The 16,894-nt window shown below is 43.1% G+C and overlaps 1 protein-coding gene across 9 annotated transcripts in view; it reads right to left on the bottom strand.

The window, feature by feature from the left end:
• fbrsl1 (fibrosin-like 1) overlaps positions 1 to 16,894 on the bottom strand; it is a 1,024,640-nt gene that overhangs the window by 18,460 nt on the left and 989,286 nt on the right. For 6 of the 9 annotated variants that reach the window (XM_072240820.1, XM_072240825.1, XM_072240821.1 and 3 more), the window contains 4 exons: positions 15,287 to 15,328; positions 11,863 to 11,934; positions 10,768 to 10,903; positions 3,828 to 3,908 (listed from right to left, as the gene is read on the bottom strand). In XM_072240820.1, coding sequence (XP_072096921.1) covers positions 3,828 to 3,908; positions 10,768 to 10,903; positions 11,863 to 11,934; positions 15,287 to 15,328 — 331 coding nt within the window. The remainder of the gene's footprint in view (positions 1 to 3,827; positions 3,909 to 10,767; positions 10,904 to 11,862; positions 11,935 to 15,286; positions 15,329 to 16,894) is intronic. The other 3 variants (XM_072240822.1, XM_072240823.1, XM_072240824.1) reach the window with 3 other exon arrangements.

Below are 16,894 nucleotides of genomic sequence, written 5' to 3'. Positions count from 1 at the left end.
CTGAGATAGAATAGACATGTAGATATTTCCAGTCGTGGGGGGAGTCTAGGGCCAGAGGGCATAGCCTAAGAATACAAAGGCATCCCTTAAAAACAGAGACGAGGAGGAATTTATTTAGCCCGTGGGTGGTGAATCTGTGGAATTCATTGTCACAGATGGCTGTGGAGGCCAAGTCATTGGGTATATTTAAAATGGAGATTGAAAGATTCTTGCTTAGTTAGGGCTTCAAATGTGCATGGGGGAAAGGCACGAGAATGGGGTTGAGAGGGTAATAAACCAGCCATAATGGAATGGCAGAGCAGACTCAATGGCTGAACAGCCTATTTCTGCTCCTATGTGTCTTAAAAGCAGGAACATCACTGCCATTGTGTGACGTTAAGAATAGCCTGTTCACCAGAACTGCATTCTACAGCAGGAGCTGTGTAGATAGATAAAGATTAGCTATATCGTTGCACATACCCTGAAACGCATTGTTCACGACCATGACCAACAGGGTCTGAGCATGCGCTGGGGCAGCCCACAAGTGTCGCCATGTTTCTAACATAGCTTGGCCAAGGTGGGGGGGGGGGGAGCGGGGCGATGAGGAGGGGGAGAGAGAGGGAGTTCGAGAAGGGGAGGGGGAGAGGGAGGGGGGAGGGGGAGAGGGGGGAGAGAGGGGGGAGGAGGGGGGGAGGGGGAGAAGAGGGTGTGAGAGGGGGGGAGAGGGGGGAGAGGGGGAGGAGAGGGGAGGGGGAGGAGAGGGGAGGGGGAGGGGGAGGGGGAGGGGGGAGAGAGAGGGAGGGGGAGGGGGGGAGAGAGGGGGGAGAGGGGGGAGAGGGGGGAGGGGGAGAGAGGGGGGAGAGGGGGGAGGGGGAGAGAGGGGGGAGAGGGGGGGGAGGGGGGAGGGGGGGAGAGGGGGGAGAGGGGGGAGAGGGGGAGAGGGGGAGAGGGGGGAGAGGGGGGAGAGAGGGGGGAGAGAGGGGGGAGGAGGGGGGAGGAGGGGGGGAGGGGGAGAAGAGGGTGTGAGAGAGGGGGAGAGGGGGGAGAGGGGGAGGAGAGGGGAGGGGGAGGAGAGGGGAGGGGGAGGGGGAGGGGGAGGGGGGAGAGAGAGGGAGGGGGAGGGGGGGAGAGAGGGGGGAGGGGGGGAGAGGGGGGAGGGGGGAGAGGGGGAGAGAGGGGGGGAGAGGGGGGGAGAGGGGGGGAGAGGGGGGGAGAGGGGGGGAGAGGGGGGGAGAGAGGGGGAGAGAGGGGGGGAGAGAGGGGGGGAGAGAGGGGGGGAGAGAGGGGGGGAGAGGGGGGTAGAGAGAGGGGGGGAGAGAGAGTGTGTGTGTGTTAGGGTGCCCAATACTTTTGCACAGTACTGCTGCCACAGAAAAAAATAGTGACATACGTGAGTGATGATAAACCTGATTCTGATATGGGTCTATTATGGATTGACAGTGGGAAGGAGGCAGGGAGGGGAATCATGGTTGGGAAAAGGGGAAGGGAGAGGGAAGGGAGCAGGAAGGACCAGAGAAAAATTCTGTAATGATCAATATTCCGACAGTTTAGAATCAAATGACTGTGCCTGGTGTCTGCACCCGCACCACCCCCTCCACACACACACAATGTATATAAAAAGTATTCGCCCCTTAGAAGTTTTCATGTCTTATTGTTTTACAACATTGCATCACAGTGGACTCAAATTTGGCTTTTTTGACACCGATCAACAGAAAAAACTCTTTCCCGCCAAAGTAAAAACATATCTCTACAAAGTGATATAAATACAAACATAAAACACAAAACAATTGATTGCATAAGTATTCATCACCTTTAACATGACACACCAAATCATCACTGGTGCATCCAATTGACTGTAGTAAGAATACACCAGTATCTGAAAGGTCCAACTGCTGGTGAGTCAGTATCCTGGTAAAAACTACACCGTGAAGACTAAAGAACATTCCAAGCAACTCCACGAAAAGGTTATTTCTCAGGTCAGGAGATGGATACAAGAAAATTTCGAAGTCGCTGAATGTCCTCTTGGAGTACAGTTAAGTCAATCATCAAGAAATGGAAAGAATATGGCACAGCCGTAAATCTGCCTTGAGCAGGCAGCTCTCAAGAACTGAGTGACTGTGCAAGAAGGGGACTAGTGACGGAGGCCACCAAGAGACCTGTGACAACTCTGGAGGAATTACAAGCTTCAGTGGTTGAGATGGGAGAGACTGCACATTCAATAACTGTTGCCTGGGTGCTTCACCTGTCACAGCTTTACAGGCGAGCCGCAAAAAGAAAACCAGTGTTGAAAAAAGCTCATATGAAATCCCAGCTAGAGTTTGCCAGAAGGTATGTGAGAGACTCTGAAGTTAGCTGGAAGGTTTTATGGTCTGATGATTCTAAAATCGAGCTTTTTGTCCAACAGATTAAACCCTCGGTGTAAGACAAACACAGCACATCATCAAAAACACACCAGCCCTACCATGAAGCATTGTGGTGGCTGCATCATGCTGTGGGGATGTTTCACTGCAGCAGGCCTTGAAAGGCTTGTGAAAGGTAGAGGGTAAAATGAATGCAACAAAATACAGGGAAATTTTGGATAAAAACCTGATGCAGTCTGCAAGAGAACTGTGACTTTGGAGAAGATTTGTTTTCCAGCAAGACAATAGCCCCAAGCATAAAGCCAAAGCTACAAAGGAATGGCTTAAAAACAACAAAGTTAATGTCTTGGAGTAGCCAAGTCAGAGTCCAGACCTCAATCCGATTGAGAGTGTATGGCTTGTCTTGAAAAGGACTGTTCACTCACGATCACCATGCAATCTAACAGAGCTTGAGCAGTTTTGTAAAGAAGCATGGGGAAAAATTGCAGTGTCTAAATGTGCAAAGCTGATAGAGACCTATCCACACAGACTCAATTGGTGCATCTACTAAATGCTGACTTAAAGGGGGTGAGTAATTATGCAGTTATTTTGGTTTAATAATTACAGTAAATTTAGATTAATTTGTAGAGATTTGTTTTCTCATGAATGCAAAAGAATCTTTTCTATTGATCTGTGTCAAAAAGCCAAATTACATCCCCTGTGATTCAATGTTGTAAAACAATAAAATATGAGATCTTCCAAGGGGATGAATAGTTTTTATAAGTACTGCATATATTTCTTATCAGCTGCGGCTGGCAGCTCATCTAGGAGAAGGAAAACTCTGATCTCCAACCTCCGCTGCCTTGTGGAAAAGGTTTTGGAAGTAAACACCAAGGAAAAATCCAGAGCTGGACTTACGACAGTCCTACATTGAGTTCAACGCTGACTGGCAACTCCTGCAACGCTGCTGGTGCCAAACTGTATTAGTGCCGTTTCTTTGGATTCTTCAGCTGCATGGGAGGGGGGTGACTACTACATGGGCAACTGCTTGCTCTCCATATCATACTGCCTTGGTTTGCGTATCACGTAGATAGCTGGATTGTAATGTCCATGGTTGACCCTGACCAACGGAGGGCCTCAAATTAAATTAAATAAGTAGTGCAAAAGAAAAAGAATTACTAAGGTAGGTTCATCGTACTCATGAAATCTGATAGCGGTGGGGGGAAAAAAGTGTATGTCTTCAGGCTGCTGTACCTCTTCCTTGTTGGTAACAATGAGAAGAGAGCACGTCCTGAATCACGGGGGTCCATAATGATTGATGCGGCTTTTTGGAAGCATCACCTTTTGAAGATGTCCTCGATACTGGGGAGTTCAGGGCCAATGATGGAACTGGCTGGGCTTATAACTTTCTGCAGCATTTTCCTGATCCTGGGCAGAGATCCCTCCCCTTATACCAGATGGTGATGCAAGCAGTTAGAATGGTTTCCACGACACATTCCCCTTTCTTACCTGCCAGGTGAGCAGTGGGTAGATAGCTGCTGTGGTGATGCGGCGGTGGGCCAAAGGTGGTTCCAGCTGGGTGTGCATTACCTACAAGGTGCATTAAAAAAATCACTTTGGTTGAGTAAAGGATAAAGGAGTGAAGAAATATTGAAAGCAACAATCCATCAATACAGTTAACTAGTCATCTGAGGATAGAGATACATGAGGTCATTTCAGTGAACACACTCATACAGTTCAAATTATTACTACATCATCAACCCAGGAGGCAGCACTGTGTTGCAATGGAAACCCAGCGAAACACATCCACTGCTCTGCATTCACATGACTGATGGAGGCTGTCATTTTCCAGTCCACCAAGATTTCAGGACATACGTAACAGATGAGAACCCTAGTGATGGATTTCAAATGAGATCGCTTACAAAACTTTTGTAGCACACAGGATAGCAGCCAGGCAATAATGAAGATCCAGAGAAGCTTGGAAACTGGCAGATTGTTATTGAACACTGTGTTGGCTAGTCAGCCACCCATCTGTCTTGTGGACAGCTACTCAAAGTCAACGTACCCCAAGGATATCAGCAGATCTACAGTGGCTTGAAGGGACGTCCAATGTGCCAGTAACAGTCAGGTGAAATGTATAGACTGAAATCATTTGATGGTAATACAAGTTAAAATTTTTTGTGTTGCTACAAACCACTGATGTTCAAGAATCTCTTAAACATACATGCAAAAGATAGGCATCAGATTCTCCATTGTAGACCATAAAATATAGGAGCAAAATTAGGCCATTTGGGTCATTGATTTTCCCTCTCAGCCCCCGTCTTCTGCCTTCTCCCGGTATCTCTTCACACACTGACTACTCAAGAATCTATCAATCTCTGCCTTAAACATACCCAGTGATCTAGCCTCCACAGCTACTTGAGGCTATGAATTCCACAGATTCACCACTCTCTGGATAAAGAAATTCCTCCTCATCTCCTTTCTAAAGAGACATCTTTCTACCCTGAGGCTGTGTCCTCTGGTCTGACACTTCCCCCACCTTAGGAAACATCCTCTCCACATCCACTCTATTGAGGCCTTTCAACATTCGATAGGTTTCAATCAGGTTACCCATCATTCTTCTGAATTCCACTAAGTAGAAAACTTACAGGAGCCTTCAAACGCTCCTCATATGACAAACTTTTCAATCCCGGAATCATTTTCATGAACCTCCTCTGAACCCTCTCCAACGTCGACACATCCTTTCTTAGATAAGAGGCCCAAAACTGCTCACAATACTCCAAGTGAGACCTCACCAGTGCCTTATAAAGCCTCAGCATTACATCTATTATATTGAAGTCACAAGATAAAAATAGTCAGAGAAACCTACATGGAGAACAGTGTTGGAAGCATTAGGGGAGATAGTTTGGTATGTAACAAAATGATAGGTGGAGCAAGCTAGGACTTTCTCTTTGGTGTGAAGGAGGCTGAGCCTTACAAGGTGATAAAAGACATAGATGGAGTCGATAGCCAGAGACTTTTCCCAGGGCAAAAGTTGCTAATATGAGAGGAGCATAACTTTGAGGTGATAGGGGGAAAGTATAGGGGATCATGTCAGAAGTAAGTTATTGTTTTTTTTTTACACAGAGAGTGGTAGGTGTCTGGAACGCCCTGCTAGGGGTAGCAGTAGAGGCCTTGGTTGTAGCGACGACTAGGTCTCAAGCTGCGGGCTTGCCTGCTGCTGTTGTCCAAATGAGGAAATGCCGGAGGTAGTGTAGTGTGGTGTCCATGTTTGGTTGGGGGGCTGGCTGCTCCGGTCAGTGCTGCCCTCTAGTGTTCCACTGTGGAATGACAGGCTGGATTGCCAGGAGCTGTACCATCAATTTGCATGTCACCAAGGGACTTGGATTTTACATGTGTTTTCTTGTAAAACAATGTGTTTTTTTCTCTCTCTCTCTCTCACTATTTTGAATGTATGTTATGCACCTTGCCCCAGAGGAACACTGTCTTGTTCGACAGTATCCATGTATGGTTTGAATGATAATTAAACGATTTGATTTAAGACAATAAGACTTAGCAGCAGAATTAGGCCATTCAGCCCACTGAGTCTGCTCCGCCATTCCATCATGGCTGATCCTAGATCCCACTCAACCCCATAACACCTGCCTTCTCACCATATCCTTTGATACCCTGACCAATGAGGAAGCGATCAACTTCTGTCTTAAATATACACACATTCTTGGCCTCCACCACAATCTGTGGCCCAGCTTTCCACATATTTACTAGTAAAAAAATTCCTTTCTGCCTCTATTCTAACAGGCCGCCCCTCAATTTTGAGGCTGTGCCCTCTAGTTCTGGACACCACCACCTTAGGACACATCTTCTCCACATCCACCCTATCTAGTCCTTGCAACATTTGGTAGGTTTCATAGAGATACCCCAGCATTCTTCTAAATTCCAGTGAGTACAGGCCCAAAGCTGCCAAACGCTTCTCTTATGTTAATCCCTTTGTTCCTGGAGTTATCCTTTTGAACTTCCTCTGGACTCTCTCCAATGACAACACATACTTTCTGAGATATGGGGCCCAAAACTGTTGACAATACTCCAAGTACGGCCTGATTAGTGTCATATAAAGGCTCAGTATTATCTCCTTGCTTTTATATTCTACTCCCCTTGAAATAAATGCCAATGTTGCAATTGCTTTCTTTACCACAGACTCAACCTGTAAATTAACCTTCTGGGAGTCCTGCATGAGGACTCCCAAGTTCCTCTGCACCTCTGATGTTTGAACCTTCTCCCCATTTAGATAATAGTCCATTCTATTGTTTTTTTTACCAAAATGCATTATCATACAGTTCCCAACACTGCATTCCATCTGCCGCTTTTATGCCCATTCTTCCAATTTGTCTAAGTCCTGCTGCAATTGCATTACCCACCTACCCTCTCCATCAATCTTGGTATCATCCGCAAACTTTGCCGCAGAGCCATCAATTCCACTATCTAAATCACTGACAATCAATGTGAAAAGTAGGGATCCCAATACTGACCCCTGAGGAACACCACTAGCCACCGGCAGCCCACCAGAAAAGGCCCCTTTTATTCCCCCTCACTGCCTCCTGCCTGTCAGCCATTCCGCTATTCATCCCAGTATCTTTCCTGTAGCATCATAGGATTTTATCTTGTTAAGCAGACTCATGTGAGGCACCTTATCAAATGCCTTCTGAAAATCCAAGTAAATGACATCCACTGCCTCTCCATTGCCCATCCTGCTTGTCGAAGAATTCCAACAGATTTATCAGGCAAAATTTCCCTTTACAGAAACAATGCTGACTTTGACTTATTTTATCATTAGTCTCCAAGTACCTTGAAACCTCATCCTTCATGACTCCAACAAATCCCCAACCACTGAGGTTAGGCTAACTGGCCTATAATATCCTTTCTTTTGCCTTCCTCCCTTCTTGAAAGAGTGGAGTGACATTTGCAAACTTCCAGTCTTCCAGGACCATGCCAGAATCAAGTAATTCTGGAAAGATCATGACCAATGCATCCGTTATCTCTTCAGCAACCTCTCTCAAGACTCTGGGTTGTAATCCATCTGGCCCAGGTCCACCTTAAGAACTTTCAGTCCGCCTAGCTCTTTTTCCTTTTTGATAGCAATGGCAGTCACTCCTACTTCCTGACACTCATGGACCTCCGGCACACTGCTAGTGTCTTCCAGAGTGAAGACAGATGCAAAGTACACATTAAGTTAATCTGCCATTTCCTTGTCCCCCACCCCTCCCTCACCATCATCATTTTCCAGTGGTCCAATATCAACTCTCACCTCCCTTCTACTTTTTATATAACTGAAAAAAACTTTTGGTATCCTGCTTTATATTATTGGCTAGTCTGCCCTCATATTTCATCTTTTCCCTTCTTATAGCTTCTCTAGTTGCCTTTTGTTGGATATTAAAAGCTTCCCATTCATCCAACTTCCCATTCACTTTTGCTGCCTTGTATGCCCTTTCCATGGCTTTTATGCAGTCCTCAACTTCCCTTGTCAACCACAGTTGCCTACCTCTGCCATTCGAGAACTTCTTCCTCTGTTGGACGTATCTATCCTGCGACCTGTGAACTATTCCCAAAAACTTCAGCCATCTTTGCTCTGCCATCATCCCCACCAGTATCCTCCTCCAATCTACCTGGGCATGCTCCTCTCTTATGCCTCTGCAATTCCCTTTATAACCACTGCGATACTAATACATGTGAGTTATGTTTCTCCCTTTTAAATTACAGTATGAATTCAATCATACTATAATCACTGCCTCCTAGGGGTTCCTTTACGTGAAGTTACGTTAAGAAACCCTTAAGACACATGAATGGTAGATAAATGGAGGGCTACATGGTAAGGAAGGGTTAGATTGACCTTACAGTAGGTTAAAAGATTGGTGCAACATTGTGAGTCGAAGTGCCTGTACTGTGCTCTATGTTCTACGAAAGGAATCAGGAAGTTCAGTACTGTAGAACTCAAGTGGCAGAAGGCTTGGTTCCCCGATGACAGAGCAGAAGGGATAAGGATTTACAAGAAGTCATGATTAAAGAGAAAAATAAATGATAGAATGGGATAGGACAAGACTATTCAGACAATTGGTCTTTTCACATAAATGGGGGAAGGTGATGCTACATTAACCAAGGAGCCAAGAACTAGAAGATAGTGGTTTATTAGGAGAGGGGAAAGATTTAATGGGAAATTCAGTGGCAATTTTTTTGTACACAAAGTGTGATAGGTGCATGGAATGTGCTAAGGGTTGAGGCAGGTACAATAACAACTTTTAAAAGACAGTTTGACAGGTCCATGGTTAAGAAAAGGTTTGGTAGGTGTGGTCCAAATCTTCATCAGCATGGGGCAGCTGAGCGTAGAGCCTGCTTCGGGATGACTCTAATTCTGCTTGGTGGATCGTAATCGCCAAATAGAATCTTGTTCAGCTGACACTATTTTGGGAGTCACGCTCTGGCTAATGAAATTCCTTTTCATCTCCATTCTAAATGGACACCCTTCTATTCTGAGCCTGTGCAGTCTGCTCTTAGACTCCCCCACCATAAAAAACAACCTCTCCTCACCTGCCCTATTGAGGCCTTTCAATATTCAATAGGCTTCAATGAGATCTCTCCTCATTTTTCTGAATTCGAGTACAGGCTCAGAACCGTCAAACACTCCTCGTATGACAAGCCTTTCAATGCCACTTCCTAAGAAGATTGAGGCAAATGAGCCCCCCCCAACACCACCCCCAACCTTAACTGAATTTTACAGGAGCACCACTGTGAGTGTCCTGACAAGCTACATCTCCATCCGGTATGGGTGCAGCTGAGTATCCCTACATGGGATTGTGAAAACGGATGAGGCAGCTGTCTCCCTACCATCCATCCAGCATCCTCTTCGACTTTTTACCATCAGGCAAGAGACTCCAATACATGAAAACAAGAATGGTCAGGATGGGAAACAGTTTCTTTCCCCAGGCCATCAGGCTTCTGAACTTCCTGCTACATTGTATTAGAAGTCTCACCGGATAATTTGTTCTGTTCCCTACAATATTTAATTTATGCACTTTACTTTGTTTATTTATGCATAATTTATCTGTAGATTTGATCCTTACTGTCCTAAACTGTTGTGTGTTATATGCGAGTTATGTGTACTACTGTGCTTTACACCCTGGTCCTGAGAAATGTTGTCTCATTTGATGGTATACATATGTATCGTTAAATGACAATAAACTTGACTTGACTTTTGCATGTTGGGACAGGAAAATCTAAGTCATTAAAGTTGGAGTGATGTGTATGTGTAATACAACACTGTCATCATAAAAAAAACTGGGGAAAAAATGATTAAGTTTGGTATCTACTTTGTACACCAAGAACTAAATAAGATCACAGAGATTGATTGAGATAGAAACTAAGCAAGGGTAAAATTTTAACCTAGGACCTGAGAGATGCTAAATAATCAGATAGTCTCTGTTTATTTAATAATACTTTTAATAAGATCTGTATTTTTTAAAGAAACTCATGTATTTTTCACACTCACTGGCAGAAAGCAATATAGAAGCTAAACTAACAGTTCATCACTTTCTCATTTTTCATTAACTAAGTGTTAGCACATCACCCACATGATGCAATTGTTTTAATTATGTAGGCTATGAACTAATTTATCACTAAGGAATTTTCTTTATCTATAAAAGTGTTAGATTTTTCAGAGGCACTATCTTTATTCCTTTGTCTTAATTCCCCTCAGCATAATTTTTCCAGCCCTTTATTTAGTATTTGTATATTTGCTAAAATAAACTGAAATCTTGTAATTAAGATGGCTCATCATTCCTGACTTCTGGAAAAACCCCAAGGATCAGAAATTAAACGGGGATCTGACATCTCCAAAGAGTGAAACAACTAATTTGAATGAAGCAATCTCTATTCACGGCTAAACTGTTGATCACAGCTTCAATGGCAGGGAATAAATTCAGCACAACACACACACAAAATGCTGGAGGAACTCAGCAGGTCAGGCAGCATCTACGGAGAGGAATAAACAGTCGATGGTGCGGACCCAGATCCTTCTTCAGGACCGGAAAAGAAGGTGGAAGATACCAGAATAAGAAGGGTGAAGGGGAAGTACAACAAGGTAGAAGGCAATGAGTGAAGGCAGATGGATGGGGATGGTTGGGATGAAGTGAAAAGCTGGGAGGTGATAGCTGGGAAAGGTAAAGGGCTGGAGAAGAAGGAAATATGATAGGAGAGGAGAGTGGACCATGGGAGAAACAGAAGGTAGATTCAGCAGATGCTTCAATAGGGGTAAAATAAAAATCAGAAGTTCTTCACCAGGTTACAGTCTCCTAGGCCATTATGGCAAAGGTAGAGTGACAAAGATGACTGCACTACCTTGTGTAGGAAGCTGCAAAGTGTGAAGGTCACCACTGGATGAAATGCCCAAACAGTTTCATACCTGTGCTTGAGAAGAGAGGCCTGGCCAGGTCGTGAGGATACGAAAACCCCGGAAACATTCCAGGTGCAGGTGGCCGACTAAACAGGTCCAGTTTACCCCCTATTTCAAGTTTGTGATGGTCCATTGACATCTGTTGCTTTCGAATTATGCAAGTTAATAAAAAGAACACCAAAAAAAAAAATTAGTCCATCATAAAATTTTGTTCAAATTCTTATACCTAAACAGATAAATGCATCAAAAAATTACCAAGAGGAGCTCCTGGAAATCACCACAAATATACGCAAATGGTAAGCATATTGATGTTTGTTTGTTTACTTATTTATTCAGAGACACAGCATGGACAGGCCCTTTCAGCCCTCCTGGCCTAATAACAGGACAACTTACAATGACCAGTTAACTTAATAACCAGTACGCCATTGGACTATGGGAGGAAACCCACACGCACTCACGGGAAGGAACGTACTAACTTGCTTACAGAGGAGGTTGAAATTGAGCTCCAAACTCTGACACGCCGACCTGTAATAGCGTTGTGCTAACTGCTATGCTACTGCGGTGCCCACTGGTCGCAAGAAACTCCACAGAAAACACAACAGATGAATGTTGATTGCAGCTAAGGGTTATATACATCACCAAATTTACACTGCTTTAATTGTTTTAATATTAACTATTTAACATTCTTATTGATTGGAATGTAGAAGATTGAGAGCAGATTTTATATAAAATTATGAGGGGTACAGACAGGGTAAACACAAGCAGGCTTTTTCCACTGAGGTTGGGTGGGACAACAACTAGAGGTCATAGGCTAGGGGTAAAAGGTGAAATATTTAAGGCAAACATGAGGGGAAACTCTTCACTCAGAGGGTCATAAGAGTGTGGAATGAACTGACAGCAGAGTTTGAATAGATAGATACATGCATGGCAGGGGTATGGAGGGCTATGGTTCGGTGTACGCAGCTTTAATAGTTCAGCACAGAGTAGATGGGCTGAATGGCCTATTTCTAAGCTGTACTTTTCTACAACTTTATATGGGGTGGGGGGGGGGAGAGAGCATGCAACATTTGCCAGTTTTAGCATAGTCAAGTCTCTTTGCAATACCTTTAATTTTTGCTGGTGATGATAGATTTGCCAGGCAATTTGCACGTGAACAGCACACCATTTCCCAGGCTTCTGTAAGACACAAAAGCACAACAGATGGTAAAAGATACATCTCAGCCATAGTAACAAAAACATGGAAATCCGCAACCTAATGAAATATAATGTAAACCAGTCACACAATATGGCAAGCAAACAAAAAGAAGCAAGAATTGAACTTCAGCCAAAAATATTCTCCAAAGTTTGCTGCTGGTTAGTTGAGAAAGCATGAATCCAGGATTCCTTTCCAATGAGATGGTTTAAAGCAGAAATACATGAAGGAGAATATAGACTAGGATCAAATATATCCAGTTTTGAGATAGAATGTGACCTATATATTCTACATGAACTAGCTAACTACTTCCATATTTGGGAATGAGACTACAGGGCAATACCAAGATGCAACATTTTCCCCGCAGAGATCACAATTTCCATTTATGTTGATGTAGAAATCACCAAGGTTCATTCTCAGTCCTTCACTTATGGCAAAAACCTGGTTTCTTTCTTTGTGGAATTCTGTCTTTACCTGGGCACTGGAGATTTTAATATGCAGAGAACGTCACTTGATGAGAACTACACTCAGTTAGGTTAGGTACACCTGCTCTTTAATCAGCCAATCATGTGGCAGCAAATCAATGTATAAAAAGCATGAAGACATGGTCAAGAGGTTCAGAGCAAAATCAGAATGGGGAAGAAATGTGATCTAAGTGACTCTGACCATGGAATGATTGTTGGTGCCAGACGGGATGGTTTGACTATCTCAGAAACTGCTGACCTCCTGGGATTTTCACGTGCAGCAGTCTCTAGAGTTTTACAGAGAATGGTGCGAAAACCAAAAGCATCCAGTGAGCAGTTCTGAGGGCGAAAATGCCTTGCTAATGAAAGAGGTTAGAGGAGAATAGCCAGACTGGTTCAAGCTGACAGGAAGGTGACAGTAACTCAAATAACCATGTTTTACAGCAGTGGCATGCACAAGAGGATCTCTGAACGTACATGTCGAACCTGCAGCAGAAGACACGAGTGTGATTTTATTTACTGCTGCGAGCAGTCTTCTCCACAGGTCACAAGCTCAGTCTTACAAAGATGTTCATAGTTTAACGAACAGGATGGCTCTGCTTTACTGTGGACTACGCCAGATGCCAAAATGAGCCATTGAACTACGTGGCGTAAAAGGGATGTGGGTCAAAAAGGTGGTGTTAGCATGTGGATAAGTCCTTGTGGCTGTATTGAAAACATCTTCCAGAATAAAAACAAGAAAATCTACAGATGCTGGAAATCCAAAGCAAAATATATACACACACACACAAAGCTGGAGGAACTCAGCAGGCCAGGTAGCATCTATGGAAAAGAGTTAACAGTTGATCTTTTGGGCCGAGACCCTTCATTCTGATGAAAGATCTTGGCCCAAAATGTCGACTGTTCACTCTTTTCTGTTGATGCTGTCTGGCCTGCTGATACCTTCCATTAATAATTTTTTTCTCAAAATTAGGTTATAGATCTTCTTAAATGACCTTTAAAATTTTTCTAAGGTGTTATATTAGTTATAGCTGAAATAGAAAGCAGTCGTTCCACACTGGAAGGTAAATCCTACAAATTCACTAAGCAGCTCCTTGTTTGCTGATAAAACACCCCTTAATGTCTTGTCCTCCACAGACGACTAGATTTCCTGTGTACACAGCACCACAGGAGACTGTTATCCTAACATCCATTCGGTAATGATTACTTCCTGAGCCCAATGACATTTGGATACTAGATCGGGCATGAATTTGAGATGAGGTCCGAGAACGTGTCTATTCCAGATAAGACAGTCATTAGAGCACAGAACTGATCTCTCACTGACCAAGACCAAAGCAATCACCATTCCTAATTTTTAGCCAAACATTAATTTTTATACTGTAGCAAGTTCAAAATATTTCTGCACTACTAACATTTCATCAGAAGTGGGAATATATTTTGCTCCCTCGAATCCTCTTTCTCCTAGAATATTTATGTCGTTATTTATTAGTGTTAGGAACACTGGTCACACCACACCAGTTCTCACGCAGAAGCGTTGGATAAACTAGAGATCATGAAGAAAGCATTCTGTGCTTCACATATAAAGTCTGTTAAGGTTGAAAGGATTTAAATATTCCTGCTGATTGTGTCTATCTAGAAGATAACAGATTACTTATTTGTGTGCCCGGGAGCCTGCTAATCTATGGCTAATTGCAGACTCCAATTTCTTGGGAGGATGTAGGGAGTAAAATGGGGGCCAAAAATACACCCTTCTCAATAATGGTTTTCACATTGCCCAAATTGGTCAGAGAAGACACGAAAGAGATTTGGCGACAAAATACTTCAAGTATATTGCGAGCAGTTTTGCAGAGCTTCAATGGCTGAAAAGGGAAGAATTTGGGAGCGAATCAAGTTTACAAATAAAGATGATGGCAGTGGTTGTAACTTCTAAGGTTTTGCTGTTAGCTCATTAGCCATTCCGAGTAGAAGGGGGAGATGAAGTAGATGTTCAGACAATCAAAGGAGTAACAATCTCATCTGGAAATTTCATGAGGAGTCAGAGTATATCAAGGATATAACTGGTAGCACCAATTCCCAGATCAAAACCTTTCAAATATTGAAAGACCTAGATAAAGTGGACATACAGAGGATGTTTCCAGTAGTGGGGGAGTCTAGGACCAGAGGGCATAGTCTAAGAATACTAGGAAGCATCTTTAAAACAGAGATGAGGAGGAATTTCTTTAGCCAGAGAGTGGTGAATCTGTAGAATTCATTACCACAGATGGTTGTGGAGGCCAAGTCATTGAGTATATTTAAAGTGGAAGTTGAAAGGTTCTTGATTAGTAAGGGTGTCAAAAGGTTTATGGGAAGGCGGCAGGAGAATGAGGTTGGGGGAGGTTAAAAAAATCAGCTATGACAGAAATGACAGAGCAGGCTCAATGGGCCAAATGGCCCAATTCTACTCCTATTGCAGCTTGGAGCATTCTGGAGTTTGGAGTTCAATTCTGGCGCTGCCTGTAAAGAGTTTATACATTCTCCCCATGAACTGCGTAGGCTGCCTCTGGGTTCTCAAAGATCTTCAGGTTAGTAGGTTAATTGGGCATTGTAAATTGTCCTGTGATAGGGCTTGTGTTAAATAGATGGGTTGCTGGGTGGTGCAGCTCACTGGGCCGGAAGGGCCTGTTCTGCGCTGTATCTCTAAACAAATAAATGTCTTATGGTCTTATCTGGTTTTAGAAACCAGACAGGTTTTCCTCTCTGATGATGAAGGATGTTACTTGTTTTTGAAGAGCCAGAATATTTCCAGGGCTGCCCTGAACTGGCCTTCGCTGGGAAAGATTCATCACCAGCTGTGCTAAGTTCTGAACCAATACCTTATTCAAGTTATACTTACGCCCAGTTGTTTTTGAGGTAGATTAACCCTTTTGAGTGGGAGCTGGAAGAAAACAGTAAACAAAAATGAAACACTGAATGCTTCATGGATGTAACCATGTCACAAATAGATGTCTTGAATATTTTTTTAACAATCTGATCCACAAGTTTCTCAATTGGTCTTCCATGGAACTGGCTAAAGAAGTTGTAGACTGAAGAAAAGTGTTCAATGGGAAGACAGAAAGCCTTGCTGAAGTGCATACAGTTTTTTAAGTCAGAATGTTTTCATAACTCCATTATCAGTTGCCAGAAAGTGAAAGAACTTCATGGTGTTTCAAAGAAAGGTTGTATTCACACTGCCTGAGCCGGTGACCACAAAAATACTTTCAGGTGATGTGAACAAGCAAACAAGAGCTGAAGATGGGACACTACGCAGACCTGAGGAAAGAGCTAGGGAAGGTTCATTCCATCTAATTTCAGTAGTTGCTTTCCCATTCGCCAGATGACCATGAATCTTAATAACTCGAACATTTTCTGATCATTTTAACTGTACAAGTACTTTCCATATTTGTTCATTTCGAACACTTGGGACGAAGGAACAGCACCAAATTAATTTATCCCAAAGCGCTTAACATCTCCAGAGTAACACAATGCAAATGCATTCATTGTTACAATCTCGGAGCTTGCGAGAGGAAACAATCTTAGATTAGAAAAAACTTTAATACTTTAGGAAAGGTGATCAAAGGACAGATCTGACTCTGCCCACCTTTGCTCTGTAATCTCCAATATCAAGTAATTTAGACATTTCCTGTTTAACAAAACACTAAGGTATGCACGGTTTGTTATTTCAGAAGTAAAAGAACCAAGACGATTTCCCCTTTGGACTGCCTTGTCTGACCAATTAGAAAGCTGAACAATGGATTCAACAATGCAGCATCAGGAAAACAAATTTGATTGAAAAATAAGATCCTCTTTTGTTTCTAAAATAAATGAGGCATGGAGCACAAGAATACTGAAACAGGCCCCTTGGCCCATCTCATCTGTGCCAAACTGCTATTGTGCCTAGTGCCAGCAACCTGCACCTGGCCCTTAGCCCTCCATACCCCTCCCACGCTTGGTACTTTCTAACACATATAATATCCCAAACAGCTATCTGATAGAACATTTGTCCATCATGAACGAAGCACATCAAAAATCACAACCAAACATTCAAATATCCTGTTCAATTATTAAGACACATCACAAATTTGTTCAGGGATTTCAGTGTCTCCCAGACAGAACAAAAGAAAATGAGCCTTCTTGTCCTGTTTCCCTGGAACCACAAGGATGAAAACGAGCCCTAGCACAAACATCCATGCACCAGCAGGTTAGATGAGAAATATGCACATGGAGTATGTGAGTTCAGTGAGATCCTGCCAGCATTGGTCAGAACAATTAACAGCCCATTTCCAAGAAATACCAATGGTTATAAACTGATTATAAAATATGTTTTAATTAATGTGGGAAAGTAATTTATAACTTGCAAGACATTTATTAATGCAACTATAAACAGTATGTTGTGAAATAAAAATATACAGCTATCTAAATTGACAGGTTTTATAAAACAGTTGATTATTAAAAATTAAATCTT

This window comes from Mobula birostris, chromosome 22 (genome assembly GCF_030028105.1).
Source record: "Mobula birostris isolate sMobBir1 chromosome 22, sMobBir1.hap1, whole genome shotgun sequence".
In the NCBI taxonomy this organism is placed as follows: domain Eukaryota; kingdom Metazoa; phylum Chordata; class Chondrichthyes; order Myliobatiformes; family Myliobatidae; genus Mobula; species Mobula birostris.
This window is presented reverse-complemented; position numbering and strand designations above follow the sequence as displayed.